Genomic DNA, 20,881 nt, shown 5'->3' with positions numbered 1-20,881 from the left:
TTGAAACCCAATCATTTTCCTATGAAAGTAACTAAAGTCTTCGCAAAAAAGTTGAAAAGTTAAGGCACTTATAACTCACATTATTATGGAACCTTCATTATTTAATAACCTTTTCTCCTTTGGATAAAAACCAAACTGTAGTTGTTTTTAATGGTAATAGTAAAAAAAATACTTGATCTATTGCTAATTATTTGGTGAGATTGGATTTCTGAGTTATATTTAAGTTGGTTTAGTCTGATGGAAAAAAATATTGTTATAAGATAAAAATTATGCGATAAGTTAAATTGTCACTTTAATACTCTTTGCATTCTATAAAAAAAAAAGTAAAGCCACAAATTTATGAGAATTCACATTTTGGGCAGATTAATTTTTAAGGAAACAAAAAAAACTAATAAAAAAATTATATTGAATAATAAGTCATTTGAGTTATAGTTCGTTTACTATTCTAAAAGACGTTATTAGTACTTTTTTTTAGAGACTAATTTATTTATAGTATAAATTGTTAGAAATTTATTTTTTATTTTACTAAAAAAAATACATTTTAAAACAAAAAAAAAAAAATAAAAAAACAGCTTCTCATCCTCTACGAGAAAACCACCCCTATATTTGTGGATTTTATCCAAAAGCCATTTTAGGGCAACACCTAAAGTCTTTCCAAATATAAATTTATAAGCCTTAGCTAGCTATCATATAGAGGTGTTCCCGAAACATCTTAGATTATACATACTTTTTATGTGCCATGTATTTTACGGATCATTATTATTCACCTTTTGACAAACCTCGACGAAATTAAAAGCTAACACCTATATATTTTTTTTTTCTCCAATTGCGATTTTCTTTTTCAAAAAAGCATTTTAACTTTTAATGCAAGGTCGTTGTTAGTCGGGCAATCATTCTTGCCGGCCTGCTCCATATATATATATATATATATATATATACCTTTCAATCTGAAAGATATTTGTCATAATAATTATAATTGATGACTTGACGATGGTTTTTAAAAAATGAACCAAAGTTCACTTTGTATTAATTAATTTATCATAAACTTTTAGAAATCAATAATTTTTAATAATTTTAATTAATATTTAATCCGTATAAATATTAAATTATTTTTAATAAACAAATTTACATAAATTATAATAAATATAAATATAAATTATAAATTTTTATAAATATAAATTATTATTAGTCAATATTAATTTAAAATAATAATATTTATTAGTCACGTAACATATATACACGTTAATTTATATAAATAAGGAGTGCATTATGTTCACATGTATAATGGTCTGAATCATTGACTTCTGTGCCACGCATATATACACAAGCTAATATATATAAGGAAATTAAAATTGAGAATAAATAATAATTTGAGAAAATGATAAATAGGTCTCTGACTTTTTGTTTCGCAGACATTTTTATTCCTGATCATTGAAAAATACTTTTAAGTCCTGACCTTCACAAAACTTGGATGGATCAGTCCCTGACGGAGATATTTGGACGGATCAGTCCCTAATGGAGGCATTTGGACAGAGAGACTGATCCGTCCAAATTTTGTGAAGGTCAGGGATTTAAAAGTATTTTTCAATGGTCAGAAACAAAAATGTCTGCGGGACAAAAGGTTAAGGACCCTTTTCTCTAAAATAAAAATCATGGAGACAGTGTAACACATTGGAGCATGATGTTGAGAGACACATAATTGTACCTTGGAAAGATTCGTTTCATTTTCCATTGGGGAGGTGTAAGTTCTTTGGATGCATGAATATAAAGGGAGGAAGAAATTGAAAGGGGATTGAAGAGAATAGCATAGATTATTGACATGTATATATGTAATTTGGAAATTGGGGCCACATAAAGGAAGATAGAGAGAGGCATAATAAGACCCTGCCATGTGCAAGTGTGGTCCATGCACGAAGCTATTAATCTGAAATCTAGCTAGCATGGTTCCCCCACCTTATAGCTCGTGATCACCATTCGCCAAAATTGCAATCTCAGCTCCAAGAAAGTGAAAATGCAATTGCACCTTAGAGGGTTATTTCTGGGGTCCCAGCTTAGTAGGATTTGATGGATGCACATAATAAACATAGCTTGCTTTTCTCAGGGGAATGCATGCCTCTTTAGTTTTCAACTTTTCATTGCTTTGCTTCATTAGCAATTTTTTCTGCACATATGCATGTGATTTTTAACAATCACTATGGCCCTCCTACTCTGCAAATAAAAGTAAAAAATTTCACTTTTCATTTTTTTTTTTTTTGGTTATGATGTCTGTTTTGAACCTTTAAGCTAACTCACGTGACTTGAATCTTATGTTTTTATTGAAGAAATTAAATATTTTTAGATTGAGAGCTAAAATTTGATACTAGCCGTCCATGTTCAATTTTAAAAACAATTAAGAGAGAAAAGAAATGAGTTTACTCAAGACTTTGGTTAAATTAATAGGATGAATTTTGTCTACTAATGTATAAAAAAGATATGTATCTACTAAATGTCTTGTAGTGTTTCTTTGGATATACTTTTCACTTATTTTATTTTTAACGAAGAATGCTTGATTGAATGTTTATGTAAAAGTTCGCTTAATAAATAATAATAATGCAGTATATATAATATTCACTGATTCTTGTACAATCCTACTTGATTGCATTATTGGTTAATCTGTTATCGTTTATTGATTATAGGTCAGTACCTGACTTTGATTGTACATGTTTGAATTTATTTCAAAATTGCAATTTGTGTGTCGAATTGGTGATTATGAACTTTAGTTATCGATGCATTATTCTTTTTAGTAAGCTCTACTACTATGGTGATACTCCTATATAAAATGTACTTACTATATATATGCTTAATAGGCTTGTAAGTACACATATTTGTTTTAAAATAAAGAATAAGATTTCGATGTACATGGCATACTTTCACCATTGAATATACAACATGAAATTTGGATCTATGCATATAATCATTGTTATTCTATTTTTATACTTTTATTTATTTATTTTGGTAAAAAAGCTTTATTTCTTTTGGCACATATATGCATTTGATTGTATTTTTCTTTTAGGTATCATAGTATTGGAACTCTTTTTTTTATATTACAACAGTCAATCACACTAGATATGTCATTAGTAGTTTTTTTTGGTCAGTTGGATTAGACAACTCCTAATCCTACGTACAAGTACACATACTTACACACTCCTCATATATTTATCAATTTTTTTCTCCTCAAATACAGTTGGTAGGAATTGAGCCCGAGACCTTTAAAATAGAGAGGAGACGGAATGCCGTGTAAGCTAAGGATCATTGCCATGTCATTAGTAGTTTAACACAAACCTCTATCCACGGTTATAGTATTAGGTTATGCGTTGGATGTTTCAATCTAGCTACAAGAATAGATTTCTTAATTTTTGGTCAACAATTTTGGAACAAAAGTGATATGGGTAAGGGCTTTGGAAGAAACAGGGACAAGTCCAAGATATCTTCTTATGATTAACTTGGCCCGACAATCATGCTATTTGTATGTGGTAATTATTTGTTGGGTCATTGGCCCCTTTATCTACCAAAAAAGATAATTTTTGTTTTTACTAATAAGAATTGAATATGAATTTTGAGCTCGTAGAGTGGCCCAAGCTAAAGGTTTATTATTATAGCTCACGTCGAAAAAAAAAATTGTTTATTATATAGCTCAATAGTGATTAGCTTATAAACGTGGTGTTCGGAGTTGATTAATTGAATTGAAGAGATCAACAATTGAACATAATTTACGAAATAAAGACATGGTTATTTTTGTAATTTTGATATAGACAAGTGAAAAGCAAAGTTTAGAGAACCGAACCAATTATCGAACTATTTTAGTTACTAATTTATTGATTTAAAGATTTAACCGATTTAACTACAATTCAATTGAAATAATTGAATTATAATAAAATAATATCTAAAATTAAAAATAAATACATAAAATATAAATTTTAAAATATATATAAATTATAAATGCAAAACTAATTAAAATTTTATAATCACATATAAATAAAATATAAGGGTTAAAAAAACAAATATCAAGGTATATGTATGTAACTATGTATAAAGTCTATGATATTATATATTATATATTATAAAATAAAAGAATAATGATAACTATAATTATTATTTTAATTATATTTTAATTCTTAAATTCTTTTTATTTGAATAACGTGTATTATATATTATTTAATTTAGATTAACTATATTATATTAATATATATTAAGATAAGTTTAATTTATTATATAAAAATTAACAAAAATCTAATAATATCAATAAGAAAAAAACCTTTGCTTATTGGGCTTCTAAAAGACCTAGCCCAAAACCACTTTAACCCTAATAGTTAATATATTATAAAAGTTCTTTACCAAAAAAAAGGTTAATATATTATAAAAGTTAATATATTATAACATTATATTACCTACTATGTTAAGTTTTGTTCATTTGGGTAAACAACTTAAATAAATTTTTTTGGAAAAACATCTTAACGCATAAGGATTTTTATTAATAGCAGCTTATAAATAAGTATTTTGTATTTAGATTTTTAGTTATAAAAGTACTTATTTTAAAATTGTAGCGTTTGGATAAGTAACTCAAGAACTTGTTATAACTAACTATTAAAATAATAGCAAACTATATAAAAATAAAATCACATGTGAAAAAAATAAAATTAAAACTGAGATTTCATATCACACGCAATATTAAATACAAATTTAATAATAAAAATAGAGTGATAAAATGATAAAAAAAATTAACTGGAAGAGATATATGAAGTTGGTGATTTAGATGGAACATTGTTTTAAAATAGTGGTGGAAGGTTAATACTTTCAACAGATAAATTGTTATGTAAAAATAGTGATGGAAGGCCAATAATTCTAGCAGATGAAAAATTGTGTGAAAATAATAATGGTAGAAAATTAAAAGGTCAGTATTTCTAATAGGTAAAACTTGCCTGAAAATAATGATAGAGAGCCAATATTTTTAACAGAAACCGAAAATATTTTCACAGCCAAAAGTAAAAGTAGAATTTTTTATTTTAAAATATTTTTTTTAAATGATAAAATAACACATAAAAAAGAGAAGTCATATATTTTTATTTTTTTAATTATAAATTAATTTTTTAAAGCCAATGAGTAATAGTTCAAATGACATAGTCTCCCCATATTCAATTAAGAAATTGTGGGTTCGAGTCTCATATTTTAGTAAAATAATAATAATAATAATAATAATAATTTGGGTAAAGTATATTTTTTGTCTCTGAAGTTTGACAAAAATTTCAAAAATATCCCTAAGTTTTATTTTGTTTCAATTTTGTCCCAAAAGTTTTCGATTTGCATCAAATATACTCCTAACAGCTAATTTTTCAAAAAATTTAAGACCAATTCAACAACAATTTCATAAGAACAATCCTCAACACAAGCAAATCAAGCATATTTTTCATGCATTATTGTTAGATTGGTCTTAATTTTTTTGAAAATTTAGTCGGTAGAAGTATATTTGATGCAAATCGAAAACTTTTGGGACAAAATTAAAACAAAATAAAACTTAGGAGTATTTTTGAAATTTTTTTCAAACTTTAGGACAAAAAGTATACTTTATCCTAATAATTTTTTAAAAATTAAAAACTTTTTTTAAATGATGCGATTATGCGAAACATGTAACTTTTCATAATTCAAAATTCAGAAATCACTGATGAGTACATCCTATGATCCTATGATTCCTATCCAAGTGGAGTGTTTCTTCTTCACTAAAGAAATAACATCCGCTATTTCTTGTTTGTCTCATTGGAGTTTTTCCTTTTTTCTATTTTGGTCAAGCCTCGTTGGAGTGTGTTCTTCGGTTCTTTCTCCCTTAGCTTCTTGGGCTAGCCTTTCATAGTCTAGTAGTGACCGAAAAAAAGTGAGCAGAAGGAGCGGAGGACGGCGACGGCGACCTCCGAAGGAGCGACTGCGCGAGGAAGACCCAGAGAAGATGGAAGTGGAACTACTTATGGCCTCTGGAGTTCTGCACTTCTGCCACTTTGATGTGATGATACTGATGAAAAATTGCAGCACCAACATAACGAAGTTATTGTGAATTTGGATCTGATTTTCCCCTCCTCATACCAAAACGACGTAGCTTAGCCGGTATTCGAAAAACCGACCGGTTTTCGATCTGGTCCAACCGACCAATTTTCGACCGGTTTTCAAGTTCGTCATCGGTTTTCTTGGCATCCGGTTTTTTCAGTAATTCGAATCGATCTCTCTATCGATTTCCGATTCGAACTGGTTTTCAGAACCTTGGTGAAAAGTATTGTTGGCAGCCCCCAGGTTTGAAGGGTCGGATCCATCATATTGAAAACGATAATAATAATTTTGTTATTTTCATCGTTCATTACTTGATACATAGTTTGTCTTCTTAGGTTATCTTGTCTCTCTTCTCTCTTCCCCTCCATTTTTATCTGGATCCACAAGCCAAAGGTATTCACTTCAATATCCATTCCCCTCTCTCTCAATTGTCTCCGTCTTGATTCATAAGCTCCCTTGTTTTTTCTTTGATTTTAATTTTGCTGTCTTAACATATTCATTCATGAAAGATTTAATATTTTACCTGCAAATTTCATGTTTCCCGATCTGGTCCACTGCTATCCATATCCATTTGTTGTTGATCTGGATTGATTTGTTTGCTCGTTTGATAATTGCATGCTATCTATTTGTTAAAATCACGCAACCAAACTCATCTAATTTGTGAATTATGACATTGTCCATCGTCAATACAAGTATAATTGTGTTAATCGTCACTAATTTGCTCATGTATTTATTTGTATAATAAAATATTGTACCTTGTTGGGCATGTTAAGTTGGACTCAGTGAGACACTTCTTTGCTCTGTTGAGGATGATATATGTTGAAAAGTATTTCAAAATAAGTTTTATTGCTATTGAGTTCCTAATTCTGAACAAAATTACTATTATTCTTTTTGCAGCCATGGGAGAAATGAATTGGATTCAGCGCAAGATCTTCCTCTACAATGTTACTTTTGGGCTTTATATGTTGGATTGGTGGGAACGCTGTACTTTCAGTATCCTCTATTGCAATCTCTTCTACATGGCTTTTACCTCATTTACATTTTTTCTTTTTCTTTTTTCAACTGATCTAAAACTCAAATCTTTTCTAGATATTTATGTGGGGGAAGTGTGTGTCTTTTATGCCAAGGAAAGATAAATGAAACCATATTGGAGATATTTTACCATTTTGGATCATTTTAATTTAGATAATTTTTTTTTCTTTCCAAAAGTTATTTCAGAACATTATTCGACAAACAGCACAAAGTTGAGTGCCTTGAATTCATGTGCAATCTTGTCTGTTGTGGTACTGCTTGTATATGTTCCTAAACTTTTCTAGATATTTTGCTGATTGTATTAATGTGGTTCGTGATACGATATATTACTGAGTTCTTCAGGAGGTGAGTGCAATCCATTTCCTCTCTTCTAATATGTGTTTTAATTATTGTAAATTTACCTAGCATTGTGAGATAGTCTTTTATTAAAAATTTAGCAAGTTAGTATCCATTTTTCACATGTCTTTCGCCAAATTCGCAAGTAAATGTGGATTCTTTGTAAAGCAACCCCTGAAGCCCTTTTAATATAAAATTACATTTAAAATGCTCTTCAAAATGATTTTATTGCTGAAGCTATACATAACCTGTTTCTGGTAACAATGCTAGCAGCCTTTTGCTACTTTCTTCAGTACTAGAAAAATTGCTCCTGCTCCACCAGTTTGACCAAATTGTGTAGTTACATTTTAATGGCAGGTATGTGTTCAAGCAGTATATGTAGATGGTGACTTGAGGATTCATATTAGTTGCATTTGGTGTAGCTAACTAGGGAAATATCCTGTAGCAGTTTGATATGAACTGACTTTGGAGTTTCTTCAAGCTGCCAACAGAAATTGCGCATCTCATGCCTGTTGTGCACCGTCGTTAATCTTATATTTTTGACATTTGCTTGCTTAGATTGTATTATGTGGGATGATAATTGCATTACTAAGTTGTAATAATCTTTTTTTGAGAATTTTTACTATTGTGTTTGAACTATTGAAAATTCAAAATGTGAGATCCTCTTTAAAGCCATAAGGTTTCATTGAAGACCCATGTTTAAAATGTATCAAGTGACTGAAGCTAACGAAATTTGTTTTGATCTCGTACGATTTTCTTTCTAAATTGAAGACAGCTTAAAGAGAAAATCAGAAAGAAGTCTACAGAATTTAGTTTGTTTTTTCGTTGTCCCTAACAAATGGATTGCTGCATGCATACAAAGTGTATCATCACTCTGACCGAACTAAGTTCGTTATTTAGTTTATTTGATTGTTGGTTGTTGTTGTTGGTGGTGTTTTCAATTATTATTATAAAAAAGAAAATATCAAAACCATGAAAGCATATACGTTCTCCTCTTTGAGGCAATTTTGTTAGGTTGGAGACTACTTGTGCAGCAAAGTTTACCTTTTAAATTTTAAGCATGCATACAAAAGAAAACTATTTAATTTGAAAATTGAATCTTACGTTTTGAGTGTTTATTAAATAAGAGAAGATTTTAATTGGTAAAATCACTTGGGATTTGGTTCCAAATGCTTTTAACATATAGCAAGATTTTTTTTTTTTATTTAATTAAGCATTCTGAAAAGAGCAATAATTAAGAGTTTTAATTTATCCTTTAAATTATTCTCTTGATGTTTAAATAAATAAAAATTTAAATATATTTTATTCTGAAAATGTGAAAAAGATCATTTTTTTTTAAAAAATATTTAAAAGTTAAAAGGATAATCAGGAGAATAAATTATGACTTTTAATCATTTTTCTTCTAAATATATGACTTAACTCAGAAAAATTCAATTGAAGAGTACATTTGTCTTGCAATTGGTAAACAAGGAACTTGATTCCTATTTAAACTACGTTTGTTATGACATGATTATTTGAAAACTTCTATCACAAAAGCGAGTTAAAAAACAAAAAGGAACATTTGGATGATACTGAATACTTACTGACAGAGAGTAAGTTTGCAACATGGTGTTATACTTTCACCATCACCTTTATTATTACATTAGAAGATGATACACCAGAGACTTTTGTCAGTTATAATATCCATAAATATTGTTAACTGGAATCCAAATTAACCCCAAAAAAATATATATATAAAGAAATAGGACATAAATGGAAGCATGTGCATTGAAGATTGAACAACTAGTAGTTAAATTAAGATTAAAGAACCAGTAATTTGGAGAATCCAACCAGAAATGTCTTGGAAAAACTATTCTCTGCCTAATGAAGCCATTTTGAAAATCAAAAACCCTAAACTAGCATGTCAAATTTTTACAAGTTGGCGGCATATTCAACAATGAGAATCATGATGTGAGACATCAAAAGTGCCACCAAAAGTAAGAGCAGAAAGAAACCTAACTAACACTCCTTATTCACAGCATGAACATCCATCCTAATAGGGCTTCAGAGATTAAAGGGTTAATGCTGCTGAACCAGACACACTGTTGTAGCACTCTGTTAGACTTTCATTAGCTGCAGCAGACATATTCAAAATCTCGGGCGACCGAAATTCCTCGCAATCAGTGGATCCGTTCTTAGTGAAAAAGGCAATAAGAGTGTTCATCATTCTATGGACAGCTAACTCAAATTCTTTCTGGTTCTTGGCTGTACTATTGCTAACAGTTGGACCAAGATTATATACAACTGAGCCAACAGGAGCCCCCTCGGAGTATAATTTACATGCTGTCAATATGTCACGTGCTCGGGTCCGGAAATGACCAGCAACCAGATCCTCAAAATGCTGCAGAGGAATAAAATGCTAAGATGTATAAGCCCATGATTTATGCATGCATGTATGATATCAAAACTATCAAGACAATACTATATTCAAAGAATGAGAAAAAGACATTTGTTCTAGATGCCAAACCTGTGGAGGTTTGCGCATCGTATACATCATTGTCTTCAAGGATAAAATAAATGCATTATCACTGTACTCCTTAGATCTTCTATGCCCATCTCGACTGCCTCCATATGATTCTGGGTATCCAGGCTCATTATAGAAGGGCTTCTCATTCAAAATCAGAGCTTGTATGGAAACCAAAACTTGTAGCATGGTTGATTTTCCTGGAATCCAGTTTTCATCATTATTCCTACCTTGCCAAGTGCCCAAAAGACTAAGGCAGACTGTTCCACATTTATATAAATTTGGATTTATCCTAACGCCACCGGAGTGGTAGTGAACTTTCTGCAGTAAGATAATACAGGTTTACATCACATACAGCAAAAGGAACATTCTATAACACGTGGAATATTTAAGAGATGATACCTACCGGGGGAGAAGCAGGATAGTTATCAGGAAAGAAGCAATCAAAAAAGAAAAGACCATCGTGGTATGGAGTGCCTTGAGGTCCAATGATGGCAGCCCTCAGAAGCTCCATCCTGGATTCACTAACTTTAACAAATACTGTTTCTGCAAAAATATGTTTGTGAAATGCATATGCATACCTTACCATATAGCAAAACATTATTTTTATAGATGCAGGACATAGTGGATTACTTAAAAAAGGAATACCTGGCAAATTCTCCTCCAAAATTTTCCACTCCTCCTGAATTCTTTTGGCCCAGTTCTTGGATCGCTGTAGGGAACATTCAAGAAAGAGCAAGAGCAAACAATCAAAAGCTTGAACATATAGGTTGGTAGATATAACTAACAAACAGTTTTCCAATATCATTACCTGTGCCGCTGAAGTACCCTGCTTATCAAAGAAATGATCAGGAAAAGAATCAACAACATCAAATTGCTTAAATTGCCGATATTTTTGCATCACAATATCATCCTTGGCTTCTGCTTTTCCATGGGAACTTGATCCTTCAGAAGCACCAACTTGCTTGCATTCACTTGAACCAATATCCTTCAACCAAGGCAGTGACGCTTCAACCCCAGTAGGTAAATTGTCAAATTGATCCTGCATACTTGAATAAACATCGTCGTAGTAGTCCTCATCATAATCAACTTCAGAGCCATAATCAGGATCTTCATCCATTTCACCTTCATCAATCATATCCTCATCATCCTCACATGAAATATCATCAGAACCATTGGGATTGTTTGAATTCAGCGATCCTGAGGTGGAACTCTTGCAGAGGTCACCACTACCAGAGGACTCTCCCACATTCATAGAGTTTTCATTGTCACCTACAATGGCATCCTGACAAGAGAAAAAAAAAAAAAACACATGTGAGCTCCTCCATGAGGTAATAAAATCATCATACACATGGTTTCACTTTCACATTCCCAAATAATTATTACAGTTTACACACTATTACATGCATGATGAGCTTACCATACAAATTGTTACACTCTTTAGAGACAATAGTAGTAAGCATTTAAAGTTTAGGGCATTGCAAACTACAATGTTGGAAATTTGGTTCAGTTACAGTTGAGTATTGAAAAGACATAAACTCGTGGGAAAAAAATCCCAGTAATAATTGACCATAAATTTAATTTGCAGTAACATTCAGAAGAGGATCATAAAATGATGAGTCACAATTTGAGACATTTTTTTAAGCCTGCAAAGGCCAAAAGCATCCATGGAAGAGGAAAGGCTCTAAAAGACATTTTTGTCCATAGCAACGTTGACGTGCAAGCCAAGGAGGAAATCACTATTCCAGCAGCCCCAAACAACCCCACAACGTGAAAAATAATCATACTAGAAAAAAAAAATACACACACACACACACACACAAAATCTGTGTACAAAAAAGTGGTGTTCCATTATTTTCTTTTAAGGGGAAAATAGAAAAATACAAACATAATTGTTTGAAAGAACACGTAAAGTTACGAAATTCAGACGATCAAGGATGAAGGTTAAAATCCAAAGGGGTACCCACAAACATTACCAAAAGAAAGGAACAAACTTTACCATAATCCAACGATGAAAAACATGAATGGTTAATATAATAGCAGAGTGAAAGATATGAAACCTACAAGGTAAAAATCGAAAACTTTTTTAAGAAAAGGGAAATATTTTTTTCCTTATTTTATTGTTTTTTTTTTAGGGAAGAAATTGGTGAAAAGAGAAGAGGGGTACCTCTTCGTCCTGCTTGCGTTTCTTGATCGCAGAATTGGGAGCGTTGCTATCAAGATCCATTGGAATGGAATCAAAGGCGTCTCAACCCCACTCACTACTACAGAGATGCTAACAAAACAGCCACGCAAACACACTTTCACTCTCCCAAATAACAACACACAATGTTCCAATCTATTCCTACTTGGTTACTACCTTTATTTTTTTACCCTTTTTTTTTCTTTTAAATATTTATACCAAGAAGTTTCCTTTTGGGTTTGGGTTTTCGGTTTGGGGTTCGCTAAGGGTCAATGGTTATAAATAATATTTCAAAAAAAAAAGATAAAAATACAAAAGATTTTCTAATGATAATTAATAAATATTTTTAGATTACTTATTCGTTAAGTTCATTTTTTAAATTTAAGTCAATTTGTTAAAAAATTAATTTTGATTCATTAGTAATCTAAAATATTATATACAGTCATTCAATTTTATCTATTTTTTAAATGATTATTTACACGATCAATTTAAAAAATAATTATTTTGACTAATGTATCATTATATAATATTAGAATTATTTTTTAAAAAACATAATGGAAAGATCCATTAATTTATTATATTATAGTATATAGATATAATATAATAAATTAATAATTCTCTTGTATAAACTAATGAATTTAATTTTTGTGTAATTAGTCTTAAAAAGTTATATACATAATTATAAAAAAAAAACCATCATCTTAAACAAAAAAAATTTCCCTTTATTTGCTAGAATTATAATGTATCGAAATTAAACATAAAGTTATGGTTTTTTAATTAATAAATTATAAATTATCCTGGGTATAAAATATTTTAAGTTATTAACATACTATTTTATGCAATTTATATGAATAATGTAATTATAATTTGTATATTAAAAATATATGAGAATATGAGATGGTTATATAATTAAATAATTATGTATGTCAAAATTACATTCCTAATTAAAATTTATAATTTTTTCAAAGAGATTTAGAAAAGAAAAAAAATAATTATAAAAGTGTCATATGAGAATGAGAGAAAAATTTTTAAATTTTAAATTTTTATTTTAGAAAATAAAATAAGATATTTTATTATTGATTTTTTTTTTATGTTTCTTTTAGTCGTATCTATAAAATAAATAGTGATAGATTAACTCAAAATGCACAGGGAGTATAGTCAGTAATTGGTGACTTAGGGATTTGTTTGTTACGCCTTGTGGCGGGTGATTCTACAGTGCTCCATGCCCCATCCGGCCACGCATGTTATTGGTTGCTGATGTGGAGCTTGTTTGTTACCGTGTGTGGCTACGATGCGCCTGACCTGGGAGTGAACGTGGCCCTATAATTTATAGATGCAAATTCAAAAAAGTAGAAGGCCGAAATGACATACACATTAAAAAGATTAAAAAGAGAAAATGGGAGTCTTAATTGGCGGATAAATCCTCTATTTATTTGTTTATTTAAACCATGTAAATGTAAATGTATTGGATTATGTTCAAAATTCAGGTCATTCCCATATAATTTCACACCAACCGTTTGATTAACCCTACTGCAGTTGTTGTTTAAATACCTTTTGTCAAACTTGCTGATCACGACCGCATTAATCTGATAGGAAAACTGAGTCAACAACTGGTTTATGTATTTCCAATCCGCTTTTCATGGCAAAAATTCACGGTTGTTTTTCCACATCATGTATGGGGTCCCAATAAAAGCGTACAACAGAAACAAGATGAGAACAAAATTGTCTTCACTATCTCGTTAAAATTGGATCGAAAAAGAATTGTGAAGATTGAAATAGATGAAAGCTTCAGCAATTAGGTTGTATAATGGAAATCGTGTAACCTTGCTATCTTCAAGTTTCACTGATTAGAGAACCTAACTCTTGACGAAATGCTGTAATTCTTTAGCTGCAATGCGTATATGAACATAAATATATCATATATGGTTCAGAATCATTGAGGAAATAGATGCTATATAAACACCACAACTCTGCAAAATGACAAGAACAACCAATATCCAAAGAAGTAAGCAACTATAGTATGAATTTCTACCAGACACAAAAGTGGTGGGACTTTAGAATGTTTTTAGAGTAACTTTAAGAAATTGACCAAAAAATAGTAACTGCCATGATACAATGAGAGTTTAGAACAATAAAAGAGTTGCTGAGCTCGCAATGGAAAACAGAAGGAAAATAATCAGTAATCAAATGCAAAAAATGATACATGTTTAGAGACAAGGTGCAGAATAATAATTTTGTCATGTTCAAGTATCTAAAAACTTATGTTTTCGTTTCCGCTGTGTCTTTCATGTTGGTTCTTCTTTTCGGAAAAATTCATCCTCCAGACACAACAGTGACCATGTTTAATTTACTGACTAGACACAACACTGGAGATAAATATTTGTATAAAAAGATATCTTACTTCAAACTCCTCATCTTTGGCTTTCTCCTTTAATGAGAACTTAACTATAAGAATTGGGTTAGAAATAGGGATACACAATACAAAACATCAGCTCATTTACATTCTTGATCACAATTTATAATTATTTTTTTTAATGAAAGGAACTCTTGCTAGCAGGTGTAGGCTTTTCATCAAATCTGGAGTGTTGCTGTTGCCGTTTGGGCATAGAAGGAGAGGCCATTCGAGTCAGAGCACGAGCAAAAGGGAAGAATGTAAATGGCAAAGTGTTCTTGGCCTTCTGGCCATTTTGTACTGGAGTAGCTATAACAAATTTAACCGCACAGTCACACTGTTATGTATACATTATAGGTGGCTACTCCAATGAAAATTTTATGATTGTCATCATGTGAAAATATTTCATTTTGACCATTGGATGATAGATTGTAGGGCTTGATTTTTACTTGAAGTAAAAGTGTTACCTTTATTCAAAATGTTGCTAAACAAATAAGTTACACTTTTTAAACAAGGATCATCATGAAAAGATGTTTTTGGCATCTTCATGGGAGTAGTTGCCTACATTATATTCAAGATATTCATCACTCAAAAAAGGCAGAACCTGAAATATATATACTTGGTAAAGTTCTAAACACACTTAGTGCCAGAAAAGCTTATATCTTATGCTATGTGATTTTTTTTTCAATAAGCAGAAACACTAATAACCTTAAAGCATGCATTTGACAAAAATATAAGGCTTTCTTTTAGATACTTCCTTAGCTTGACCTCTGCAAAATTTGCACCAATCTCAACCTCAATGATCATTACTTGAAAAGAACAAGAGAGTTTAGTAGTATTAGTTGATGAATAAAGGACAAAGATAAGAGAGAGAGAGAGAGAGGTAGGAAAATGTTTAGACCTCTGCAAGAGTAGTGCAGTTTGTAGAGGATGCCCAGTTCTTGGTCTGAGCTGCACAGAAAAATAATATAACTACATTTTTCCCAAGAAACATAACAATCCATATGTTAACCACTGAGAAAAAAAAGAAGAAACCATCAAGCCACCAACTCAATCCATATGCTAACACATGATTCCACATCCCTAACAAAGGAACTGCCAAGGCACCGACTCAATCAAAACAAGAGAAGAATACCAAAAACACAAACATTAATTCTGATAAAATAAAAAAGGAAAAAACATTGTCTGTATAATCAAAGCTTATCACTACACATGCATATATATCAGACTATCTGCTTAAGATAGGGTTATGATTCTTTATTTGTCCTTGAGCTGATCATGGAACAAAATACACATTTTTATTAAAAAAGGTTTAGCCATTTGCTACTAGATTCTTCTATAAGAAATGAGTTTCATGCTCTCTGCAATTCAGAATAAAATTGTTCAGTTAATTTGTTGTTCTCATGTTCTTCCAATTCAATCATCATTGCAAAATAATATTACAAATGAAAACATAAAGGGTCATGAAAAACTTTAAAAAGGAAACCAAAGTAACTTATAGTGAGAAAATTGCAATAATCTGTGTTTATATGCAGTAAATGATAGATTAGCATATGCATAGATTAAGTAACAAATCTTATAAAATACCAAATTTTCATCCTCATCTTTTCTAGTTTCATGTCAATCACTTTGACACTAAAGCAGAAATGGTGCACATAAGGTCTACATATAAAGTGGGGGGCATATATCATTACTCCACATTTCAGCAAGAGAAAATATAGGAACCAACACTTTTGTTGAAATCTGACCAGCACTTAACTATCAAAAGGAAAATGATTAATCCTACACCGTTAGATGTCATCTCACACCTTTGAAAATATTGATGATGGCTAATTGATGGCTAAACATCACAAATTCTGCTGGCCCCTAGCGCTCATCGAAAACTTTATAGTATATATAAAGTACATTCACTAATCACTTCCTGTGTTCAAGTAACATTTTTTTTTTCATTTTTGATGTTCTGAAACGTACATTTGTTGTGACAATAACACATAAGAAAGAATAAATAAAATATAGAAATGAAATCACATTAGTAACAAGAAATCTAAGCTAAAACCACCATTTAGAATTTAAAAATTGCTTTTCCTAAGCATCGCATTATAGATTACCACAAAGCAAGGTAATATAGCTCTAGGATTCAAAATACAGAGTTCTTCAATATCTGATGAGTCACGGCTTATTTTCTTGATCAATGAATCAAAACCCGAATCAGTCTCTTCCTGAATCTCTTGCAAAGGATTGTGAACTCTTCCAGCAATTACTCTGCACACTATAACACACTTCCTCAATATTGGTAATGCTTCCTCGTTGTATTCAAATAAAATAATGGAATCAAAGGCTTGATCACTTGTAGCAGTGGTGAGAACCCCACGTTCACCATGGAATTCTTGGTTTGCGTTGAAACCATGCTTCAGAATTTGGCACAAACCACATTGTTCTAAAGTGCAGCTGAGGATAGAAGAGTAATTTACTAGACCAAGGGAGCATGCAATGGTTGTTCCATAAAACCTCATGACTTCATTTCCATCAGCTATGCATCGAGGTTGCATGTTCTCAGCTATGTTTCTCACTCTTTCTCTGCATTCCTCAAAGGAAGCGAGTGTTTGTGGAGTGGTAAGAACTTTTAAGACACATTCTATATGTGCTGCTGCATTGGTTTCAGTAGTTTGAGGGTTCATATGTTTGGTTTGGCAAATTCTTTCTATGATCTTCCAAGATGAATCTTCTCTGTGAAGTTGCAAAACTGCGAACATGTGTATTCATGCATGTCACTTTTCAAATGTAGCCTTCTTACAAGTTTAAAAATAAGGCAACTACTCTCATGAAGATGCCAAAAATATCTTTTCATGATGATCCTTGTTTAAAAAGTATAACTTATTTATTTAGCAATATTTTAAATAAAGGTAACACTTTTACTTCAAATAAAATCAAGCCCTACAATCTATTATCTAATGGTCAAAATGATGTATTTTCACATGATGATAATCATTAAATCTTCATTGGATTAACTACCTAAAAATAATACTTGTGACGTTACTATAAATTGTCCAAATACATTCTCAAAATGACCATTTTTAACCGAAATTATATAGTGGTGGAGTACACTGGTCACTAGTCTATCTAAATAAGTGTTTGATTTAAGGAAAAGTATAGCTAACCAATAAGATTTTTGAACAATGTATAAACAATGTGAATTAATAGGGTTAAAAGAGTAAATTTAATTAGTAGCATTAAATTAGAGTGTAGTATATTTTCATTTGATTGGTAGTTGTTCATGTTGTTCAAAATTTTCATTGTTCTCCTAACACTCCCCTTGATTTAATTCCAAAATTAGATTCAAGTTTAAAATAATTTAAAAAATATGAATTGAATTGATTTGTAAATTCTATAAATTTATTTTATAAAAATATTATATAACAAAAATAATTACCATATTAGTTATTATTTATAAAAATGTTTGGTAACCAAAGAAAATTAGCCAAAAACAGTCATAACTTGCTTTATTTAACATTTATTAATTGTTGTGACAATTAATAAATGCTAAATAAGACAAGTTCTGACTATATTTTTTATCTTCGTAACATTAATATATTTTATATTTTAGCATATATTTTATATGAGTGACTGATTTTGTATTTGATTTTTGAAGTGTTTAAATAATATAGTTGTTTTTAACATTTGTTTCAATTTTTTTTATTTTTTCGAGAATTTGTTTCAAATTGAAATGATTTGGTATGTTAAAAATCTTATTTTTATTTTTTAGATATTAATTAGAAGAAAGATAGAAGGGCCTGGACCCTCGAATTGATAAGATCAGAGGGGATACGGTCCAATCACCGGAAATGAAGGCGATTATTAGTGGTGATAGAATATTGTGTGGTATATGAAAGATAAATATATAAAATCAATTTATTATATTAGTTTGTAAATTAAATCATTCTTATTTTATATAATGATTCTGAGTACAATAATTTATTTTTAATTCTATTAGTTCAAATAAAATAAAATCAATTACAAAAATATTTTATTCTAAATATACTCTTTTTTTTTTTCGAATATAGAGAAACTCGAACCCGCAACCTCTTAAATAAGTATGGAGAGACTATACCATTTGAGTTATAACTCGTTGGCTATTCCAAATATATTATTAATCTATAATGAGTAAAACATTTTATTAGTTTTAACTTTTAATAAAAACGTGTGGGGTTATTTAATTTTTAAAACGTAGCATTTGATATACAAAAAATAAATAAATAAATAAAACAGAAAAGGAAAAAAATAAACCCCCTGATTTCAATGATTTAACCATAAATTATTACTATAGTTTTGCTTATATATATATATATATATATATATAGATTCAATTCATAGTGTTTGTAGTGATGCTTATTCCTTCGCTTTTGAATATGAGAATATCCATGATATTCCTACTCCAGATATTTCTTTTGTGTATAAAATAATTAAATAGATTGCATCAAAACTTCAAAAGCTAAAAAGTGACGCGATATAGGATTTATTTGGATAAAAAGATAAAAAAAAGATATTGAGGAGTGTTAGGGTATCAACAGAATTTGTGATGTTTAGTCATTAATTAGTTATCATTAATATTTTTAATAGTATGAGATGATATTTAATGGTGTAGGATTATTTATTTTTCTTTTGATGGTTAAATACTGGCTAAATTTCAATAAAAATACTGGCCCTAAATTTTTTCTAAGATATTTTTATAAATAATTTTTTAATCTTTTAAAAATAATTAATTTAATATTTAAATATTTTATATAAAAATATTTTTTATTTATTAATAATATTTGAATATAATAATGTAAAATAATTATTTATTTATTTACTTATTTATTATGATAAAATATATTTTAAAAATAAATGTAAGTTATAATTTTTAAATAGTTATTTTTTAACATTTTTAAGATTTTATTTTTAATTTTAAAAATTTGTCAAACATATTAAAAAATTTAATTTTTTTAAAAAATTTAATGATACATAAACGAACTTATAAGGATTTTGTCAACGAACTATAACTTAAATAATATAGTATCACCGTACTCACTTATTCTTAATTTAAAAAAAAAAAAAACTAATAAGGATTTCAAAGTTGATCAAATAAATTGGATCGATTTGAAACAGGGTGCTGGACTGCTGGTGTGTAGGACATGAATTAAAGCTGAAGGATTCAAAACAAACGTATCCAATGAAAATCAACACGAAATAAAAAAAAAAAAAAGAAAATTTCCTACAGAATTGACCCTATTGGCTATTGCAACGTTCAAAAACAATATTGGAGAAATTCCAGTGGCTTTGTGGAATAAAAAAATATTTAAGTCTTAATGCATTCTATTAATTTATAAATAAAAATTATATCTATTTATATTTGTATTTATTTAAAAGATGAATTAAGACTCTCAATTATTATTTAAAAAAAAATATGATTACTCTGAGAGTCGAAATAATAGAAATATGTGGTTCAATCCATCATGTGTTATTGTCTTATGATTATTAATAGAAAAATAAATTTAATTCAACAAGAGAAAACAAATAAATGACGATCAATACCTGAATTCTCAGTGATATTGTAATCTTCCACACATTTTTCTTGTTTGTCACGACATTGATGATGATGATCATGATGACATGTTGATGTTAGTGGAACCCTATTAGAACCTTTGTGCATCGAAATCTTTGACTTTAAGTAACCACTGCATTGGTAACAATCAACATATTGTGTTTTCGTCAAAGACATACCTCTTCTTGTTGATCTATTTGATGATTCTTCCATCCCTTTGTTGCCACCATCTTCGCGAGTATTATTGATGTGAGTGTAAGGATAAGATAGATAAGTCTTAATCTTAATTTCCTCGCTCGTGTCATCAAGGACAATATCATGTGTGACAGGATCAAAGATTATTGCATCATCACCACCACTATGTTGTTTCTCTGAATTTGAACCTTCTATGACTTTGTCTCGTGCGTTTTGTTTTCTATGGTGCTGCCTTCTACTTGTCATGGGATCATGAACTTCTGTTGAGTGAGGTTTGCAATAATGAAGTGAATTCTTCAGAGATAACCAAACCTCAGACATTATCCTTATTCTTTGAATAATAATAATAATAATATTTTTGTTTTAATTTCTTTATGATCATAAGAGATTTATCCTCACAGTATCTATAGGCCTTAATCTAATTTCAAAGGTAACTAAACAATCATGGAAACTCAATTATAAATTTTTTTTGTATTATTACATAAGATTTTTTATTTAAAATTTGATTCCTTTGCTGGATCATTCACTAATTATGGGATGCTCATGAAAAATATTGTTGAGGAGCATGACCTGTCCACAGTTCATGTC

General features: G+C 29.8%; 3 protein-coding genes across 5 annotated transcripts; 1 reads left to right on the top strand and 2 right to left on the bottom strand.

Annotated features, from left to right (window-relative positions):
- The first annotated feature begins 5,726 nt into the window (after positions 1-5,726).
- LOC107632062 (uncharacterized) lies at positions 5,727-8,189 on the top strand. Of its 2 annotated transcripts, none has more exons than XM_088506517.1 (5): positions 5,727-6,315; positions 6,408-6,465; positions 6,970-7,065; positions 7,389-7,449; positions 7,798-8,189. In XM_088506517.1, exons 3-5 carry the CDS (start codon positions 6,972-6,974, stop codon positions 7,820-7,822), a joined length of 180 nt encoding a protein of 59 aa, XP_088362643.1. In that variant the 5' UTR covers positions 5,727-6,315; positions 6,408-6,465; positions 6,970-6,971; the 3' UTR covers positions 7,823-8,189. The 2 variants fall into 2 exon arrangements, with proteins under 2 accessions (XP_088362643.1, XP_088362644.1); XM_088506518.1 differs by having other exon boundaries at positions 5,727-6,324.
- Positions 8,190-9,207: 1,018 nt separating this feature from the next.
- On the bottom strand, positions 9,208-12,379 carry LOC107632063 (putative ubiquitin-conjugating enzyme E2 38). 2 transcript variants are annotated; one of them, XM_016335699.3, is made up of 6 exons: positions 12,111-12,379; positions 10,755-11,228; positions 10,592-10,655; positions 10,350-10,489; positions 9,947-10,264; positions 9,208-9,820 (listed from the first exon to the last, which is right to left on the bottom strand). In XM_016335699.3, the coding sequence occupies exons 1-6, from the start codon at positions 12,168-12,170 to the stop codon at positions 9,491-9,493; spliced, it is 1,386 nt and encodes a 461-aa protein (XP_016191185.1). In that variant the 5' UTR covers positions 12,171-12,379; the 3' UTR covers positions 9,208-9,490. The 2 variants fall into 2 exon arrangements, with proteins under 2 accessions (XP_016191185.1, XP_088364893.1); XM_088508767.1 differs by lacking the exon at positions 12,111-12,379 and adding an exon at positions 11,943-12,039.
- A 2,277-nt stretch (positions 12,380-14,656) lies between these two features.
- On the bottom strand, positions 14,657-20,614 carry LOC107634012 (uncharacterized). The gene is made up of 4 exons (XM_016337594.2): positions 20,089-20,614; positions 16,626-17,260; positions 14,985-15,078; positions 14,657-14,826 (listed from the first exon to the last, which is right to left on the bottom strand). Exons 1-4 carry the CDS (start codon positions 20,612-20,614, stop codon positions 14,657-14,659), a joined length of 1,425 nt encoding a protein of 474 aa, XP_016193080.2.
- Between the last annotated feature and the right edge of the window lie 267 nt (positions 20,615-20,881).

Source organism: Arachis ipaensis, chromosome B3 (assembly GCF_059453495.1).
Source record: "Arachis ipaensis isolate K30076 ecotype BB chromosome B3, ASM5945349v1, whole genome shotgun sequence".
In the NCBI taxonomy this organism is placed as follows: domain Eukaryota; kingdom Viridiplantae; phylum Streptophyta; class Magnoliopsida; order Fabales; family Fabaceae; genus Arachis; species Arachis ipaensis.
The sequence above is the reverse complement of the archived record's forward strand: the minus strand, read 5'-3'. Positions and strand labels throughout refer to the sequence as shown.

What these genes read in the sequence shown, in the direction of transcription:
- LOC107632062 (XM_088506517.1), top strand. Translation starts at nt 6,972, where the DNA reads ATGGGAGAAATGAATTGGATTCAGCGCAAGATCTTCCTCTACAATGTT. An exon ending in GTGGGAACGCTGTACTTTCA is followed by an intron (nt 7,066 to 7,388) that starts GTATCCTCTATT and finishes AAACTTTTCTAG; the next exon opens with ATATTTTGCTGATTGTATTA. An exon ending in ATTACTGAGTTCTTCAGGAG is followed by an intron (nt 7,450 to 7,797) that starts GTGAGTGCAATC and finishes TTTTAATGGCAG; the next exon opens with GTATGTGTTCAAGCAGTATA.
- LOC107634012 (XM_016337594.2), bottom strand. Translation starts at nt 20,614, where the DNA reads ATGTCTGAGGTTTGGTTATCTCTGAAGAATTCACTTCATTATTGCAAA. An exon ending in CTATATTACCTTGCTTTGTG is followed by an intron (nt 15,079 to 16,625) that starts GTAATCTATAAT and finishes AATATAATGTAG; the next exon opens with GCAACTACTCCCATGAAGAT. An exon ending in TAGCAACATTTTGAATAAAG is followed by an intron (nt 14,827 to 14,984) that starts GTAACACTTTTA and finishes AATTTGTTATAG; the next exon opens with CTACTCCAGTACAAAATGGC.
- LOC107632063 (XM_016335699.3), bottom strand. Translation starts at nt 12,170, where the DNA reads ATGGATCTTGATAGCAACGCTCCCAATTCTGCGATCAAGAAACGCAAG. An exon ending in ACTATCCTGCTTCTCCCCCG is followed by an intron (nt 10,265 to 10,349) that starts GTAGGTATCATC and finishes ATCTTACTGCAG; the next exon opens with AAAGTTCACTACCACTCCGG. An exon ending in CGATGCGCAAACCTCCACAG is followed by an intron (nt 9,821 to 9,946) that starts GTTTGGCATCTA and finishes ATTCCTCTGCAG; the next exon opens with CATTTTGAGGATCTGGTTGC.